The 17,736-nt window shown below is 45.6% G+C and overlaps 1 protein-coding gene across 1 annotated transcript in view; it reads left to right on the top strand.

The window, feature by feature from the left end:
• The window catches only part of cacna1g (calcium channel, voltage-dependent, T type, alpha 1G subunit), a 276,474-nt gene that overhangs the window by 161,142 nt on the left and 97,596 nt on the right, over positions 1-17,736 (top strand). Inside the window, exons 10-11 of the mRNA XM_038974934.1 lie at positions 15,536-15,687; positions 17,124-17,309. Of these exons, the coding sequence (XP_038830862.1) occupies positions 15,536-15,687; positions 17,124-17,309 (338 nt within the window). The remainder of the gene's footprint in view (positions 1-15,535; positions 15,688-17,123; positions 17,310-17,736) is intronic.

Below are 17,736 nucleotides of genomic sequence, written 5' to 3'. Positions count from 1 at the left end.
AGAATGGGCTGCCATCAGTCAGGATGTGGCCCAGAAGTTAATTGACAGCATGCCAGGGCGGATTGCAGAGGTCTTGAAAAAGAAGGGTCAACACTGCAAATATTGACTCTTGCATCAACTTCATGTAATTGTCAATAAAAGCCTTTGACACTTATGAAATGCTTGTAACTATACTTCAGCATTCCATAGTAACATCTGTCAAAGATATCTAAAGACACTAAAGAAGCAAACTATGTGGAAATTTATATTTGTGTCATTCTCAAAATTTTTGGCCACGACTGTACAGTCTGATAGCAGTGGGTAGAGTGGCGTTTCGCAGCCGGTTCGTATATACAGGACAGTTTGTGGCTGTTTCTCAGGAGCCTGGTGGTGCAGTTACCTCTTTTTGGACGGAGCAGGTCCTTCAGTGGTCAAGAGTGTGCATGTCCTTCACCAGATGCACTGCATGCAGCCTGCTCTGGTTGGACTACTCCACCTCTGGAGATGATCCTCATGGACCTCCTCTGCACCCTGTCTAGTTGGGCCTGCTGCTTTTTACTGCATCCAACTAACAGCACTCCACCGTACTCCAGACAAGGTCTAAACAGTGTAGTATAGACTGTGACCAGATCTTCAGTGGGTAGGCCATTTCTGGCAAGAACAGTCAGGCATTTTGAGGCCTTCCTCGCTGACTGCTCCACATGTGTGTCACCACTGAGGTTAGAGTCTAGATGAAAACCAAGATACTTAGTTGTTGTTACCACTGGTACTTCCTGTCCTCCTATGATTAGTGGTGCAGGTTGTGGATGGTCTCTAGAAAGACATATCCCAATTTGCAGACTTTTTCCCATTCAGGAGCATGTTGTTGGATGTGGCCCACTCTTCCAGCTGTTTTGCCTCTAAGCCCATGGAAGTGTCCTCTTTGATGCTGGTTAATGGTATGGCTCGGGACAGTCCTGCATCGTCTGCATACCTAGTGTCCAGAGTGTTACTGAAGACAACTTTTCAGGTGGACAGATATGAAACAGATATGGTGAGACAACGCCCCCTTGTGGCACACCAGAGGTGACCTCTGACCAAGGGCTAAAGTGCCATTTGCCATCACCCTCTGCCTTCTTCCTGTGGTGTAGCTGTGGAGCAAGGCTAGTAACCATCACCCTCTGTCTTCTACCTGTGGTGTAGCTGTGGAGCCAGGCTAGTAACCATCACCCTCTGTCTTCTACCTGTGGTGTAGCTGTGGAGCCAGGCTAGTAACCATCACCCTCTGCCTTCTTCCTGTGGTGTAGCTGTGGAGCCAGGCTAGTAACCATCACCCTCTGCCTTCTTCCTGTGGTGTAGCTGTGGAGCCAGGCTAGTAACCATCACCCTCTGTCTTCTCTCCCTGGTATAGCTGTGGAGCCAGGCTAGTAACCATCACCCTCTGTCTTCTCTCCCTGGTATAGCTGTAGAGCCAGGCTAGTAACCATCACCCTCTGTCTTCTTCCTGTGGTGTAGCTGTGGAGCCAGGCTAGTAACCACCACCCTCTGCCTTCTACCTGTGGTGTAGCTGTGGAGCCAGGCTAGTAACCATCACCCTCTGTCTTCTACCTGTGGTGTAGCTGTGGAGCCAGGCTAGTAACCACCACCCTCTGCCTTCTACCTGTGGTGTAGATGTGGAGCCAGGCTAGTAACCATCACCCTCTGTCTTCTACCTGTGGTGTAGCTGTGGAGCCAGGCTAGTAACCATCACCCTCTGCCTTCTTCCTGTGGTGTAGCTGTGGAGCCAGGCTAGTAACCACCACCCTCTGCCTTCTTCCTGTGGTGTAGCTGTGGAGCCAGGCTAGTAACCATCACCCTCTGTCTTCTTCCTGTGGTGTAGCTGTGGAGCCAGGCTAGTAACCATCACCCTCTGCCTTCTACCTGTGGTGTAGCTGTGGAGCCAGGCTAGTAACCACCACCCTCTGTCTTCTACCTGTGGTGGAGCTGTAGAGCCAGGCTCGTAACCATCACCCTCTGTCTTCTACCTGTGGTGTAGCTGTGGAGCCAGGCTAGTAACCATCACCCTCTGCCTTCTTCCTGTGGTTTAGCTGTGGAGCCAGGCTAGTAACCATCACCCTCTGCCTTCTTCCTGTGGTGTAGCTGTGGAGCCAGGCTAGTAACCACCACCCTCTGTCTTCTACCTGTGGTGTAGCTGTGGAGCCAGGCTAGTAACCATCACCCTCTGTCTTCTACCTGTGGTGTAGCTGTGGAGCCAGGCTAGTAACCATCACCCTCTGTCTTCTACCTGTGGTGTAGCTGTGGAGCCAGGCTAGTAACCACCACCCTCTGTCTTCTACCTGTGGTGGAGCTGTAGAGCCAGGCTAGTAACCATCACCCTCTGTCTTCTACCTGTGGTGTAGCTGTGGAGCCAGGCTAGTAACCATCACCCTCTGCCTTCTTCCTGTGGTGTAGCTGTGGAGCCAGGCTAGTAACCATCACCCTCTGCCTTCTACCTGTGGTGTAGCTGTGGAGCCAGTCTAGTAACCACCACTCTCTGTCTTCTACCTGTGGTGGAGCTGTGGAGCCAGGCTCGTAACCATCACCCTCTGTCTTCTACCTGTGGTGTAGCTGTGGAGCCAGGCTAGTAACCACCACCCTCTGCCTTCTTCCTGTGGTGTAGCTGTGGAGCCAGGCTAGTAACCATCACCCTCTGTCTTCTTCCTGTGGTGTAGCTGTGGAGCCAGGCTAGTAACCATCACCCTCTGCCTTCTACCTGTGGTGTAGCTGTGGAGCCAGGCTAGTAACCATCACCCTCTGTCTTCTCCCCCTGGTATAGCTGTAGAGCCAGGCTAGTAACCATCACCCTCTGTCTTCTCCCCCTGGTATAGCTGTAGAGCCAGGCTAGTAACCATCACCCTCTGTCTTCTCTCCCTGGTATAGCTGTAGAGCCAGGCTAGTAACCATCACCCTCTGTCTTCTACCTGTCGTGGAGCTGTAGAGCCAGGCTAGTAACCATCACCCTCTGTCTTCTACCTGTGGTGTAGCTGTGGAGCCAGGCTGGTAACCATCACCCTCTGCCTTCTACCTGTGGTGTAGCTGTGGAGCCAGGCTAGTAACCATCACCCTCTGTCTTCTACCTGTGGTGTAGCTGTGGAGCCAGGCTGGTAACCATCACCCTCTGCCTTCTACCTGTGGTGTAGCTGTGGAGCCAGGCTGGTAACCATCACCCTCTGCCTTCTACCTGTGGTGTAGCTGTGGAGCCAGGCTAGTAACCATCACCCTCTGTCTTCTACCTGTGGTGTAGCTGTGGAGCCAGGCTGGTAACCATCACCCTCTGCCTTCTACCTGTGGTGTAGCTGTGGAGCCAGGCTAGTAACCATCACCCTCTGTCTTCTACCTGTGGTGTAGCTGTGGAGCCAGGCTAGTAACCTTGGACACAGTTCAATGTCAGACAGATGTTGCAGGAGCTTTGCGTGATCTACTCGATCAAAGGCTTTGGACATATCAGCAAGTAACACCCTCACCATTGTTAGTTTTTTGGAGTCTGTAACTGTCAGCCAGGAGTGTGTAGCCTTCACAAGGGTGGTAGTAGTGCTGGACTTTGGGAGGTAGGCATACTGATTCGTGCACTCAGATAGAACTGTTGGCATGAGTTTTTTGTTGATGAAGCTCTCCTGGTTTTTTCCAAGGCATGAAGTTAGAGAGATGGGCCTCCAGTCACTCGTTGTACATGGGTTTGACACTTTAGGTATGGGGACACACATTGGCAATCTTCCAGGCAGCAGGAACAGTCCCCTGCCAGTAGGAGGTGAAACCACATAGACTCAAATTCCTCTTTCTCTAGGTCACTTCTTCACTTTGCCTGCATACTGTGGTTCACATACATAGCCACGGCCCCTCCTCTCATCTCCTCTCTGGACTTGTCATTTATGAAAAGCTGATAATTCCCCTGGGATATTTTCATGGGACCATGTTTCAGTAACACATCCAATGTCTGCATTTACTGATTGAAGAAGCAGTTCAAATTCATCCACTTTGTTTATCAGTGACCTTGATTTACAAACAAGCACATTCGGAGTCTCTGGGACGTTTCTGGACGTGTTTGTGACATCACATAATTCACTTAGAACTCTGCATTCACATGAGAGATTGTGTTTTCTAAATATTTTCGGTCTGTTACCTTCGATTGTCAGTATTTTCCTCCGTCTGCCCTTACCAGCTGTAGTCCCTCTCACCTGGCTTCGAGCGCTGCATTATCCCGAAGCACTGAAGTTTGTCTCCGATATGCGGTTCCAGTGGAGGTGCATGTTTTTTGTAAATCTGTAGAAAATGTGATGAGTATTCCACAACTTTTGTACAATCCATCATTGTCAAAGCCGTGCTTAATCCGTTAAAAGAGCAGGGAAAAGTATGCAGAAAAAACCCAACACCAACAAACATTTCAAACATTGTTACTCTGGAGCGGCTGCCTGGAAGCGCCAAGGATGTTGCTTACAAGAAGACAGTGACAGTTGTGTTGGGGGGAGTGTACATTTGTAGCTGTATCGCGCCAACTTCCTCAAAGTGTTAAAGAGCATTGGGGTCCGAGCCCTCTGTCTTGGGGGAATAGAGAGACTAGCCACCCAACCCACTTGGAAAAGAGAGAGAGATGGAGAAAGTAAGGAGTGGGATATCTGGTAGTTTCTAAGAATACTTAATAGGGTTGCTAGGGGAAGTGGTGGAAAACATGGAGGCGGGGGGTTGGATGGAGACATGTTGGCTGGCTAGGGTTGGGGAAATGGGATGAGAGGTTGGGGACGGAGGCCCACTTCTTTTTAGTTTTCTTGTTTGAATACTGTACCAATATTTTTGAATATTGTTCCTGTAACCCCCCCAATTATTTTTTTGTAAAAAAAAATCAACAAAATGTGGTCACAATAAAATAGAATACTTACAGAGAGAACTTTGAGGTATGGTTCTGAGCAAGACTTCACCGACTGGAATGTCTGGTTCTCCCTTTCTCTATCCCCCCTCACTCATACAGTGTCTAACTACAGAAGACCACCACAAAGTCTCAGCTCCTTAATGGCTGAGAAAGACCTTCATGGGATGATATTGGATATAATAGTCAATGTGGTTGTAGGATTGGATGAGTGTAGATCAATGTTTTGCCACACCAAACTTTTCACACAGGCACACATAAGGACAAACTCACACGCTCTTGCACACACTCAAATCAATGTTTTGTCTCTCTCCCTCTTTCCCAGCCTCGTCTAGAGATTAGGAATCCATGTCAGAAGAACCCAGACAAAGAATGGGAACGAGGGAGAGAAAGAAAAAAACTGAATAACTAGTGAGCAGAGAAGAGGGAGAGGGATGGGTGGATGGGGAGAGGAGAGGAGGGAGCCGAAAACTATAAAACTCTCTCCTAAAACTTCCAGCAGTGTGTGTGTGTGTGTGTGTGTGTGTGTGTGTGTGTGTGTGTGTGTGTGTGTGTGTGTGTGTGTGTGTGTGTGTGTGTGTGTGTGTGTGTGTGTGTGTGTGTGTGTGTGTGTGTGTGTGTGTGTGTGTGTGTGTGTGTGTGTGTGTAATTGGCGTTTGATAGTGTTTGCTGAGCGACCGGGTCAGAGAACGATAGTAACCCTGTGAATCTGGATGCCTGCTCCACACACACACACGAACACACACGCGCACACCATGTGGGTCGGCTGGGGGATAAAAGGACTGAGGGAGTCTGTCCCTGCCAGAATTCCCCAGGAGTCCGAGGAGAACTTCACAGGGAAGCTGGAACATTGGAACACAATCAGAATGGGAGGGGGGACTCTCTTCTACCCTACCCCCCCACACACACACACACACACTTCATCATGCTCTATCTATTTGCAAAGGCCAATCAATATTTCTGCTGCCAGTAATTAGATTTAATGGTCTTATTAATGTTTGATTATTATGATGACTAACAGGATGGGTGCGTCTGATTCAGATGGCCTAGCTATCAATTTACCATTATGCACGGTCCCCCGCTGCTGCTGCAGCTGTGTGTGTCTGTCTTTGTGTGTGTGTGTGTGTGTGTGTGTGTGTGTGTGTGTGGTGTGCAATAAACACAATATATAGTTCATAATGATGGTCAACACTGGGTGTCTGCATATGTGGTTTTTAACAAACACACAAAAACGGGTCAGGCAAAGAGTGATGCAATCCACTCTTGGACAACTTAATACACACTGACATACACACCCACACCCACACCCACAGACATGTACGCCTGTTGCCTTTTCACTCCCTGTGGTAGATTCTACAGTACTTACTATAGAATTCTGTGGTAAACTGTAGTATAAGGGAAAGGGGGATACCTAGTCAGTTGTACAACTGAATGCATTCAACTGAACTGTGTCTTCCAAATTTAACCCAACCCCTCTGAATCAGAGTGGTGCGGGGGGCTGCCATAATTGACATCCATGTCTTTGGCGCCCGGGGAACAGTGCGTTGGTTAACTGCCTTGCTCAGGGGCAGAACGACAGATTTTTACCTTGTCAGCTCAGGGATTCAATCCAGCAACCTTTCGGTTACTGGCCCTAATGCTCTAACCACTAGGCTACCTGCCGCTACTATACCACACACTGTAGTATCCCTCGGTCATGTGTAGTACTTACTATAGAATGTTGTAGTATACAGTAGAATAGTAAATACTACAGTCCGCAAAAACATTTTTAACTATAGTAAATACTACAGTATTTGCAGAAGTGAATGACGGCGCTGGAGGGGATGGCTGATGTTTTATTGGCTCTTAACCAACCGTGCTATTTTGTTAGTTTTTTCACATTGTTTGTAACTTGTTTTGTTAATAATGTTGCTGCTACCGTCTCTTATGACCGAAAAGAGCTTCTGGACATCAGAACAGCGATTACTCACCTCGAATTGGACGAAGAATTGTTCTTTAATGAGTCGGACGGGAAGGATATACTCCAAACACCTGAACAGGCCCTCATCCCCGTTGATCGCTGGAGAAAGAAACAGAGATTTTGCGGAAAGAGATTGGGGTGCTTTGTGAAGACCAGGCGACGAGTGGCTAATCTGCCTTTGCCATCCGTACTGTTAGTGAACGTTCAATCGCTGGAAAATACATTTGACGAACTGAAAGCACGTATATCCTACCAACGGGACATTAAAAACTGTTTCACCGAGTCGTGGCTGAACGACGACATTAACAACAAACAGCTGGCGGGTTATTCACTCTATCAGCCTCTGGTAAGAAACGGGGCGGGGGCCTATGTATATTTGTAAACAACAGCTGGTGCACGATATCTAAGGAAGTCTCAAGGTTTTGCTCGCCTGAGGTAGAGTATCTCATGATAAGCTGTAGACCACACTATCTACCTAGAAAGTTTTCATCTGTATTTTTCGTAGCTGTCTACATACAGACCGATGCTGGCACTAAAGTCGCACTCAATAAGCAAACAGGAAAACACTCATCCAGAGGTGGCGCTCCTAGTGGCCAAGAACTTTAATGCAGGGAAACTTACATCAGTTTTATCTATCAGCAAGTTAAATGTGCAACCAGAGTGAGAAAAATTCTAGACCACATTTACTCCACACACAGAGACGTGTACAAAGCTCTCCCTCACCCTGCATTTGGCAAATCTGACCATAATTCTATTCTCCTGATTCCTGCTAACAAGAAAACTTAAAGCAGGAAGCACCAGTGACTCGGTCTATAAAAAAGTGGTCAGATGAAGCAGATGCTAAGCTACAGTTTTGCTAGCACAGACTGGAATGTGTTCCGGGATTCTTCCGATTGCATTGAGGAGTACATCACATGAGTCACTGGTTTCATCAATAAGTGCATTGATGACGTCATCCCCACAGCGACTGTACGCACATACACCAACCAGAAGCCATGGATTACAGGCAGCATTCGCACTGAGCTAAAGGGTAGAGCTGCCGCTTTCAAGGAGTGCGACTCTAACCCAGAAGCTTATAAGAAATCCCGCTATGCCCTCTGACGAACCATCAAACAGGCAAGCGTCAATACAGGACTAAGATCGAATCGTACTACACCGGCTACGACTCTCCTCGGATGTGCCAGGGCTTGCAAACTATTACAGACTACAAAGGGAAGCACAGCCTTAGAGCTGCCAAGTGACACGAGCCTACCAGATGAGCTAAATAACTTCTATGGTCGCTTCGAGGCAAGTAACGCTGAAACGTGCACGAGAGCATCAGCTGTTCCAGGCGACTGTGTGATCACGTTCTCCGCAGACGATGTGAGTAAAGACCTTTATACAGGTCAACATTCACAAGGCCGCAGGGCCAGACAAATTACCAGGACGTGTACTCCGAGCATGCGCTGACCAACTGGCAAGTGTCTTCACAGACATTTTCAACCTCTCCCTGTCTGAGTCTAATACCAACATGTTTCATGCAGACCACCATAGTCCCTGTACCCAAGAACAGTAAGGTAACCTGCCTAAATGACTACTGACCCATAGCACTCATGTCTGTAGCCATGAAATGCTTTGAAAGGCTGGTCATGGCTCACATCAACACCATTATCCCAGAAACCCTAGACCAACTCCAATTTGCATACCGCCCCAACAGATCCACAGATGATGCAGTCTCAAATGCACCACACTGCCCTTTCCCACCTGGACAAAAGGAACACCTATGTGAGAATGCTATTCATTGACTACAGCTCAGTGTTCAACACCATAGTGCCCTCCAAGCGCATCACTAAGCTAAGGACCCTGGGACTAAACACCTCCCTCTGTAACTGGATCCTGGACTTCCTGATGGGCCGCCCCCAGGTGGTAAGGGTAGGTAACAACACCTGTACTCCCTGTTTACTCATGACTGCACGGCCAGGCACGACTCCAACACCATCATTGTTTGCCGATGACACACAACGATGAGAAAGCCTATAGGGAGGAGGTCAGAGATCTGACCGTGTGTTGCAAGGACGACAACCTCTCCCTCAATGTGATCAAGACAAAGGAGATGATTGTGGACTACAGGAAAAGGAGGACAGAGCACGCTCCCATTCTCATCAACGGGGCTGTAGTGGAGCAGGTTGAAGCTTCAAGTTCTTTGGCGTCCACATCACCAACAAACTAACATGGTCCAAGCACACCAAGACAGTCGTGAAGAGGGCATGACAAAACCTATTCCCCCTCAGGAGACTGAAAAGATTTGGCATGGGTCCTCAGATCCTCAAAAGATGTTACACCTGCACCATCGAGAGCATCCTGACTGGTTGCATCACTGCCTGGTATGGCAACTGCTCGGCCTCCGACCACAAGGCACTACAGAGGGTAGTGTGTATGACCCAGTACATCACCAGGGCCAAGCTTCCTGCCATCCAGGACCTCTATATCAGGCGGTGTCAGAGGAAGGCCCTAAAAATTGTCAAAGCTTCCAGCCACCCTAGTTATAGAATGTTCTCTCTGCTACCGCAAGGGCAAGTGGTACCGGAGCGCCAAGTCTAGGTCCAAGAGACTTCTAAACAGCTTCTACCCCAAGCCAAGCCATAAGTCTCCTGAACATCTAATCAAATGGCTACCCAGACTATTTGCATTGCCCCACCCCCACCCTCTTCTACACTGCTGCTACTCTCTGTTATTATCTATGCATAGTCACTTTAATAACTCTACCTACATGTACATATTACCTCAATTACCTCAACACCGGTGCCCCCGCACATTGACTCTGTACCGGTACCACCTGTATATAGCCCCGCTATTGTTATTTACTGCTGCTCTTTAATTATTTGTTATTCCTATCTCTTACTTTTTTTTAGGTATTTTCTTAAAACTGCATTGTTGGTTAAGGACTTGTAAGTAAGAATTTCACTGTAAGGTCTACTACACCTGCTGTATTAGGCGCATGTGACAAATAACATTTGATTTGATTGGATATATCCAGCCCAATCCACTCCCCCAATAATGCAATTTGTGCCACCCGTAATTGAGAAACCTACATGCCAAGTATAGACCATATATTGTGTTCCCTATAGGTTATTGGAAAAAGCAGAAGCTCTGAACTTTCTGGTCAGACCATAGTTCTACTTAGCTACAGGTTATGGAAAATGTGTTTAGTATTTCTCCAGTGGGTTTCCTGAAAGAGAAGGCCTTATTCTTTTTGAAAGATAATTAAAAAAGAGACTATAGTTAATGCTACGATAAATACTACAGTATACTACAGTCTGTGAAAACACTACAGTAAATACTGCAGTATACTACAGTAAATTCCACAAAAACACTACAGTAAATACTACAGTATAGTACAGTCTGTGAAAACACTACTGGAAATACTACAGTATACTACAGTACATTCTGCAAAAACACTACAGTGAATACTATAGTATTTACACTATAGTATCACACACACACACACACACACACACACACACACACACACACACACACACACACACACATAACCTGTAACACCCAGCTTGACCTTCCAGACACTCCTTCCACTCCAAGGTCAGGACAGGAAGAGGGGGAGAGAGGGGAAAAGGGGTGGAGGGAGTGGATAGATAGATAGAGGATGTATCTGCTCTCTCTCCGCAGTTACTGTAAGAGTGTGACCTTTTATGGTGTGTGAGTGTGTGTGTGTCTGTGTGTAAATAGTTGCCCTGCTTCCAACTATGTGACACAGGCTGCTCTATTTAAACAGAGGGCAGTTTTCTACTTTACATGAAGGATACCCACCGTTGTTCTTTGCAGTTAACAAATGAGTGAGGGGACTTTCAACCCCTCCTGCCCGTCCCTTGGCATCCATCCATCTCTCTTCCTTCCTTTGCTTATGGTGGGGTTTTTTCCCCTGAACTTCCTCTCTCTAACTTACTCTCGTTCGCTCTCTCGCTCTCTCTTTACATCTTTACATTTCGTACAGTTTAAATCTCTTCATTGTTAATAAGAAAACAGAGGTTTCAGGTCTGGCTCTGGGAGGGGAGGGAGGGTGGTGGTGTGGCAGCCATCTTGTCTGCCAGGTCTACATTCCTGTAGTCAAGCAGGATAAATATTATCTCAGCTCACAAAATGTAGAGTAACAGTCGACCTATTGTCTAAGAGTATCTGGCATTATACAGGTGTAGGATCTTAATTTGACAAGTTTCTCACAGCAGGAAAATAATGCTGCAGCAACAGGACATGTGAGTTATTGTGTGGATTATAATGAATGGACATTTTTGTAGCAAATCAAGTCTGACATTTTAAAGTGGAATTTACAAACTTCACTCCGCTCACCCTTTCCTCCACTGACACTGACCAAAAAGGGACACCGTCATCCAGCTGATGGCGAAACTCGAGTCGCACCGCATTATTCAGAGTCATGTACAAATTCATGTTGTTACTCCTATGAACAGAGAAAGTGAACTATTCCTCGATATTAAAAAAGACCAAAGTCGCTAATAATAACAACAAAGTAATCCTATCGATATACTTTCCCACTCATTCATTACTGCTACAGTGCTTGTTATGGCACTCAGTTGAAATAGGAAGAACGCACATTTTATGGCTTATAAAAGTGTTGAATACAAAGTCTTGACAGTGGTGAGTAAGAACTTAATAAACCTGACCTCACTCATAAAAACAGCATCTCTTTTCTGTATTCGTTGACAGTCTCTCTCTAGTCGTGGTTTTAAACGTTTTGAAATCTTACAGTATCAACTTTGCTGTAGCTTTCTTTTATGTCTGCTACGTTACTGCAGACACAGGCATTGGAGTCATCCGATTAACCAACGGTAGGCCTATAGTGCACTTGACGAATCGAGCGCAGAGCCATGCAATCTCCATAGACAAACATTGCCAGTAGAATGGCCTTACTGAAGATCTCAGCGACTTTCAACATGGCACCGTCATATGATGCCACCTTTCCAACAAGTCAGATCGTCAAATTTCTGCCTTTGCTAGAGCTGCCCGGTCAACTGTAAGTGCTGTTATTGTGATGTGACATCTACTTTGTGCATGACACAAGTAACTTTTTCAACAATTGTTCACAGACATTATTTCACTTATAATTCACTGTAACACAATTCCAGTGGGTCAGAAGTTTACATACACTAAGTTGACTGTGCCTTTAAACAGCTTGGAAAATTCCAGAAAATTATGTCATGGCTTTAGAAGCTTATTTTTGAGTCAATTGGAGGTGTACCTGTGGATGTATTTCAAGGCCTACCTTCAAACTCAGTGCCTCTTTGCTTGACATCATGGGAAAATCAAAAGAAATCAGCTAAGACCTCAGAAAAAAATTGTAGACCTCCACAAGTCTAGTTCATCCTTGGGAGCAATTTGGGAGCAATTTCCAAACGCCTGAAGGTACCACGTTCATCTGTACAAACAATAGTACGCAAGTATAAACACCATGGGACCACGCAGCCGCCATACCGCTCAGGAAGGAGACACGTTCTATCTCCTAGAGATGAACGTACTTTTGTGCGAAAAGTGCAAATCAATCCCAGAACAACAGCAAATGACCTTGTGAAGATGCTGGAGGAAACAGGTAAAAAAGTATCTATATCCACAGTAACACGAGTCCTATATCGACATAACCTGAAAGGCCGCTCAGCAAGGAAGAAGCCACTGCTCCAAAACCGCCATAAAAAAAACAGTCTACGGTTTGCAACTGCACCTCGGGACAAAGATCGTACTTTATTGTCCTCTGGTCTGATGAAACAAAAATAGAACTGTTTGGCCATAATGACCATCGTTATGTTTGGAGGAAAAAGGGGGAGGCTTGCAAGCTGAAGAACACCATCCCAACCGTGAAGCACGGGGGTGGCAGCATCATGTTATGGGGGTGCTTTGCTGCAGGAGGGACTGGTGCACTTCACATAAATAGATGGCATCATGAGGGAGGAACATTTTGTGGATATATTGAAGCAACATCTCAAGACATCAGTCAGGAAGTTAAAGCTTGGTCACAAATGGGTTTTCCAAATGGACAATGACCCCAAGCATACTTCCAAAGTTGTGGCAAAACGGCATAAGGGCAACAAAGTCAAGGTATTTAAAAAAATAATAATAATAATAATATTTTTTAAATATATATATTTTTATTTTAAATATATATTTTTAAGGGGTGGATCAGCTTAATATTGCGGAAAGAATGTTGCTTCCATCAATGTAATTGTCTGCAAAGTCAAGGTATTGGAGTGGCCATCACAAAGCCCTGACCTCAATCCTATAGAAAATTTGTGGGCAGAACTGAATAAGCGTGTGCGAGCAAGGAGGCCTACAAACCTGACTCAGTTACACCAGCTCTGTCAGGAGGAATGGGCCAAAATTCACCCAACTTATTGTGGGAAGCGTGTGGAAGGCTACCCGAAACGTTTGACCCAAGTTAAACAATTTAAAGGCAATGCTACCAAATACTAATTGAGTGTATGTAAACTTCTGACCCACTGGGAATGTGATGAAAGAAATAAAAGCTGAAATAAATAGTTCTCGCTATTATTATTCTGACATTTCACATTCTTAAAATAAAGTGGTGATCCTAGCTGACCCAAGACAGGGAATTTTTACTTGGATTAAACTGAGTTTAAATGTATTTGGTTAAGTATGTAAACTTCTGACTTCAACTGTATATATTGTATTGTAAGTCATTGAACACTGGTCACTATAATAATGTTTACATACAAACACGCCATTATATGTATATACAGTATTCTGGTCCCTGACATTGCTCGTTCTGAAATGTCTTAATTATGTGTGTATTGTATTTATTTTTATTTTTATTGCTAGGTATTACTGCACTGTTGGAGCTAGAAACACAAGCATTTCACTGCACCTGCGATAACAAATGCAAATCTATGTACACGGCCAATAAACGCTGATTTGATTTGTCTATTCACTGAGCATTCACCCTTCTAGGACAGCACAGCCATTTAGGAGACCTCTTATGAGATAGCAGCTGTGAAGGTTGAGTTCCTAAATAGAGATTGAGTGTTTGGGACATTAAGTGACCTAGAAATGGCTGACTGGACAGCAACAAGCACAGATCAATATTGATGGCCCCAAGGCCTTGCTAAAAAGCTTAAGCAACTTCCACTAACATAGGATGCTTTTCAACCACCCTCCATCTCTCTCTACCCCCCCACTCTCTCTCTACCCCCCCACTCTCTCTCTCTCTCTCTCTCTCTCTCTCTCTCTCTCTCTCTCTCTCTCTCTCTCTCTCTCTCTCTCTCTCTCTCTCTCTCTCTCTCTCTCTCTCTCTCTCTCTCTCTCTCTCTCGGACACGCACACTTGCACACACACACACGGACACGTACACTTGCACACACAAACACGGACACGCACATGTGCACACACACACACGGACACTCACACATTCACACACACACACACAAGTTGGCAATTTCCTCCTTAATGAGACGTGAGGGAGTGAGCTGAGGAGTAGAGGTTTGGTCTTGTAATCTGGTTAACTGTAATCTAATCTCATCTAATCTGATATAATGTAATCTAATGGTGCTGCTGTTTGTTCCTGACTGCTCGTGATGCAGTACCATACTATTTCTGACACTTACCCTCATCCAACCAATGTGTGTGTGTGTGCATGTGTGTGTCTGTTAGTGAGTGTGTGGTGTGTATGTGTGTGTGTTGGGTGGGAGGGAGGGAGAGGTGTTCTGATGGGGGCATCTAAGGTCGCATTCTATAACAGTAACAGCACGTGAGTTGAAGAATGCTTAATATATGGTCTGTAACAAGAGAAGAAAGAAACAAAAAGCACACACACACACACACACACACATGCAAATACACACGCATAATACACACTCCAGCTCAATATATTACCTATCCCAGATGTCTCTCGTCCAATCCCCTCTCACCTCGTAAAAATGTTTCTCCATCTACTGGCTTATCAACCACATCTATTACAACAGTGTGTGTTTGTGTGTGTGTGTGTCTGCACGCGCACAAGTCTGCATTCATGTGCTCTGAACTTGACCTGAGCAGGATTGTGATTGATGTAGTGTGCAATTGAGTGATTTGGTGGTTGTGTACCACGGTATTAGGGAATAAACAGAATAAGTCCAGAGAGCAGTTTAGGAGCCGCAGACCTTCACTTCACCCTGATATAGCCTTAGAGAGTTAGGGAGAGAGACACAAAGCACACACACGTATGTGCAGACTTACCTGTACATGTTTGAAAGTGCCACACACACAGGCAATGCCATCGCCATTTGATTCCAGCTGTATTGATGTCTCTGTATCACACACATACAGCAGAACATAACATGTAACATATGCCGCTGCTACCTCTTTGATGCTCCAGATACACAGTACTGTATTCTATGGCCCATGTACCTACACAAAACATACTACCGTACACACACACACACACACACACACACACACACACACACACACACACACACACACACACACACACACACACACACACACACGCGCTCCCTATGAAACAGCATGTGTTTCATTTAGCTGTGGGATTAACAGTACACTTCTCTGATGGTTGCTGAAAACAGATGTCGCTGACATGGTTCCTTTTCTAATCAGCGGATGTGTTTGTGTGTATTGGATGTAACTATGTTTTATGATTCCTCTCTCTCTCTCTCTCTGTCTCTCTCCCTTCTCTCTCTCTCCATCTCTCTCTCCCCCAGCCTGATGAGCTGACCAATGCGTTGGAGATCAGTAACATAGTGTTCACCAGTCTGTTTGCCTTGGAGATGTTACTCAAGGTGTTGGTCTATGGGCCATTCGGATACATCAAAAACCCCTACAACATTTTTGACGGAATCATAGTGGTCATCAGGTAAGGTCTAACACACAACAAACTACACCAGATTGTCGTTCATCTCTCATGGACAGAAGCACGTAGCATAAACGGTAGTAGCATCTGTCGACAGACTGTGGGATGCCACGACTAACGAGGAACTTTCACACTGGGCGCAGACGTCAGTTGAACGTCTAGTTTTGATTTACATTTGGTTGTCGTCAACTAACGTGCATTCAATGTGAAATGAACAAAAAAAATGTACCGTGTTGTTGGATGAAATGCCCTTACGTTGATGACTTTTGCAAATCCAATTAGTTTCCACGTTGATTCCACATCATCAAATTCATTTTGGGGGTGTTGAAGTGACGTGGGAACAACATTGAGTCAACCAGTTTTTGCACAGTGGGTTGTTCCGCTATGCAGGTTTTTTGTCACTGATCATTTGGACAAATCAGGCGCTCGCATCTTTCAAATTTAGGAAGGGGAGGGCCCATATACTTGCCTGAAACTGTCTGAGAGTTTCTGTTTAGAGAGTTAGAGACATTTCTAGTCTTGTCAGTACTGTTTCAATATAACACATCTCCCCCAAAACTAAATTGAGCATCCGACACAATTACGCGATATTTTTTATTGATTTATTTGATTTAACTTTTATTTAACCAGGAAAAGCCCATTGAGACCCAGAGTCTCTTTTCAAGAGAAACCTGGCCAAGAAGGCAGCAACAATCAATACATTACAGAATTAAAACATACAACAATGCAATACAACAACATGATCCAGCCTTTAAATTCATTCAGTGGCACTAACATATCTAGATGAAGCATGGATTGTAGACTATTCCGTGCCTCTGGTGCACAAGACGAGAAGGCAGTCTTTCGTAGTATTTTAGTTCTGGGTGTCCGAGATTAGGTTGTCATAAACAAGGCAGTGTTTGATTGACATGACAAATTAGTTTCGAACTTATGGCACACTGACAGTCTTTACTGTGTACGATATCAAGGCCTCACTTTTCAGATCACTCTCCTTCCAATGAGTGGCTTATCCTGTAGCGGACACTGAATACGCGCGATCCTCTGTAGCTCAGTTGGTAGAGCATGGTGCTTGCAACACCAGGATATTGGGTTGATTACCAGTAGGTAAAACAAATGTATGCATTCTGGACTGTAAGTCGCTTTGGATAAAAGCGTCTGCTAAATGGCATATAGTATATTTAAGCAGTAAGGCCCGAGCGGGTGTGCTATATGGCCTGTATACCACGACTAAGGGCTGTTCTTAGGCACTCCACAACCCCTATGGTGTCTTTTTTCGATTATAAACGGGTTACCAGCGTAATTAGAGCAGTAAAAATGTATGTTTTGTCATACCTTTGGTATAGGGTCTGATATACCACGTCTGTCAGCCGATCAGCATTCAGGTCTCGAACCACCCAGTTTATAAACATAATTACCATGTGTTCTCTATCTCTCCCCAGTGTATGGGAGATCGTGGGTCAGCAGGGCGGTGGTCTGTCTGTGTTGCGTACCTTCAGGCTGATGCGGGTGTTGAAGCTCGTGCGCTTCATGCCCGCTCTGCAGAGACAGCTGGTGGTGCTGATGAAGACCATGGACAACGTGGCCACCTTCTGCATGCTACTCATGCTCTTCATTTTCATCTTCAGGTATGGGCCTATGCGAAATGTGTTAAAAAAAATAAGTCATTTGGACACATATGTCAGACACACAAGCTGACACGGTTATATAGAAATGAGGGGTAGCCTTTATCGTCATTGTCTCAACGTGAGGAGGGAAAGAAGGAGGTGGAGGGGAGGGAGAAGGACACTAGGTGGTACAGACAAGTAAAAAATGTGCATACAGAGTGGTTGATAAAGAGGGATGGATAAAGAGAAAAATTGAGGGTGCTAGATAGGTAGGTCGAGAGAAAGGGAAGAGGAAGACAGAGAGGTAAAGAGTGCTCCACTTCGTCAGAAATCTGGCGGGGAATAAACAAACAAAAGAGACGTATGCCAGGAGGAATGAGAACGGGAGGATAGAATGACACGTACGAGTGGAGATTCCCTCTTTTCATCAGCATCCCTCGTGCATCCT

Source organism: Salvelinus namaycush, chromosome 35 (genome assembly GCF_016432855.1).
Source record: "Salvelinus namaycush isolate Seneca chromosome 35, SaNama_1.0, whole genome shotgun sequence".
NCBI classification, from domain to species: Eukaryota; Metazoa; Chordata; class Actinopteri; order Salmoniformes; family Salmonidae; genus Salvelinus; species Salvelinus namaycush.
The sequence above is the reverse complement of the archived record's forward strand: the minus strand, read 5'-3'. Positions and strand labels throughout refer to the sequence as shown.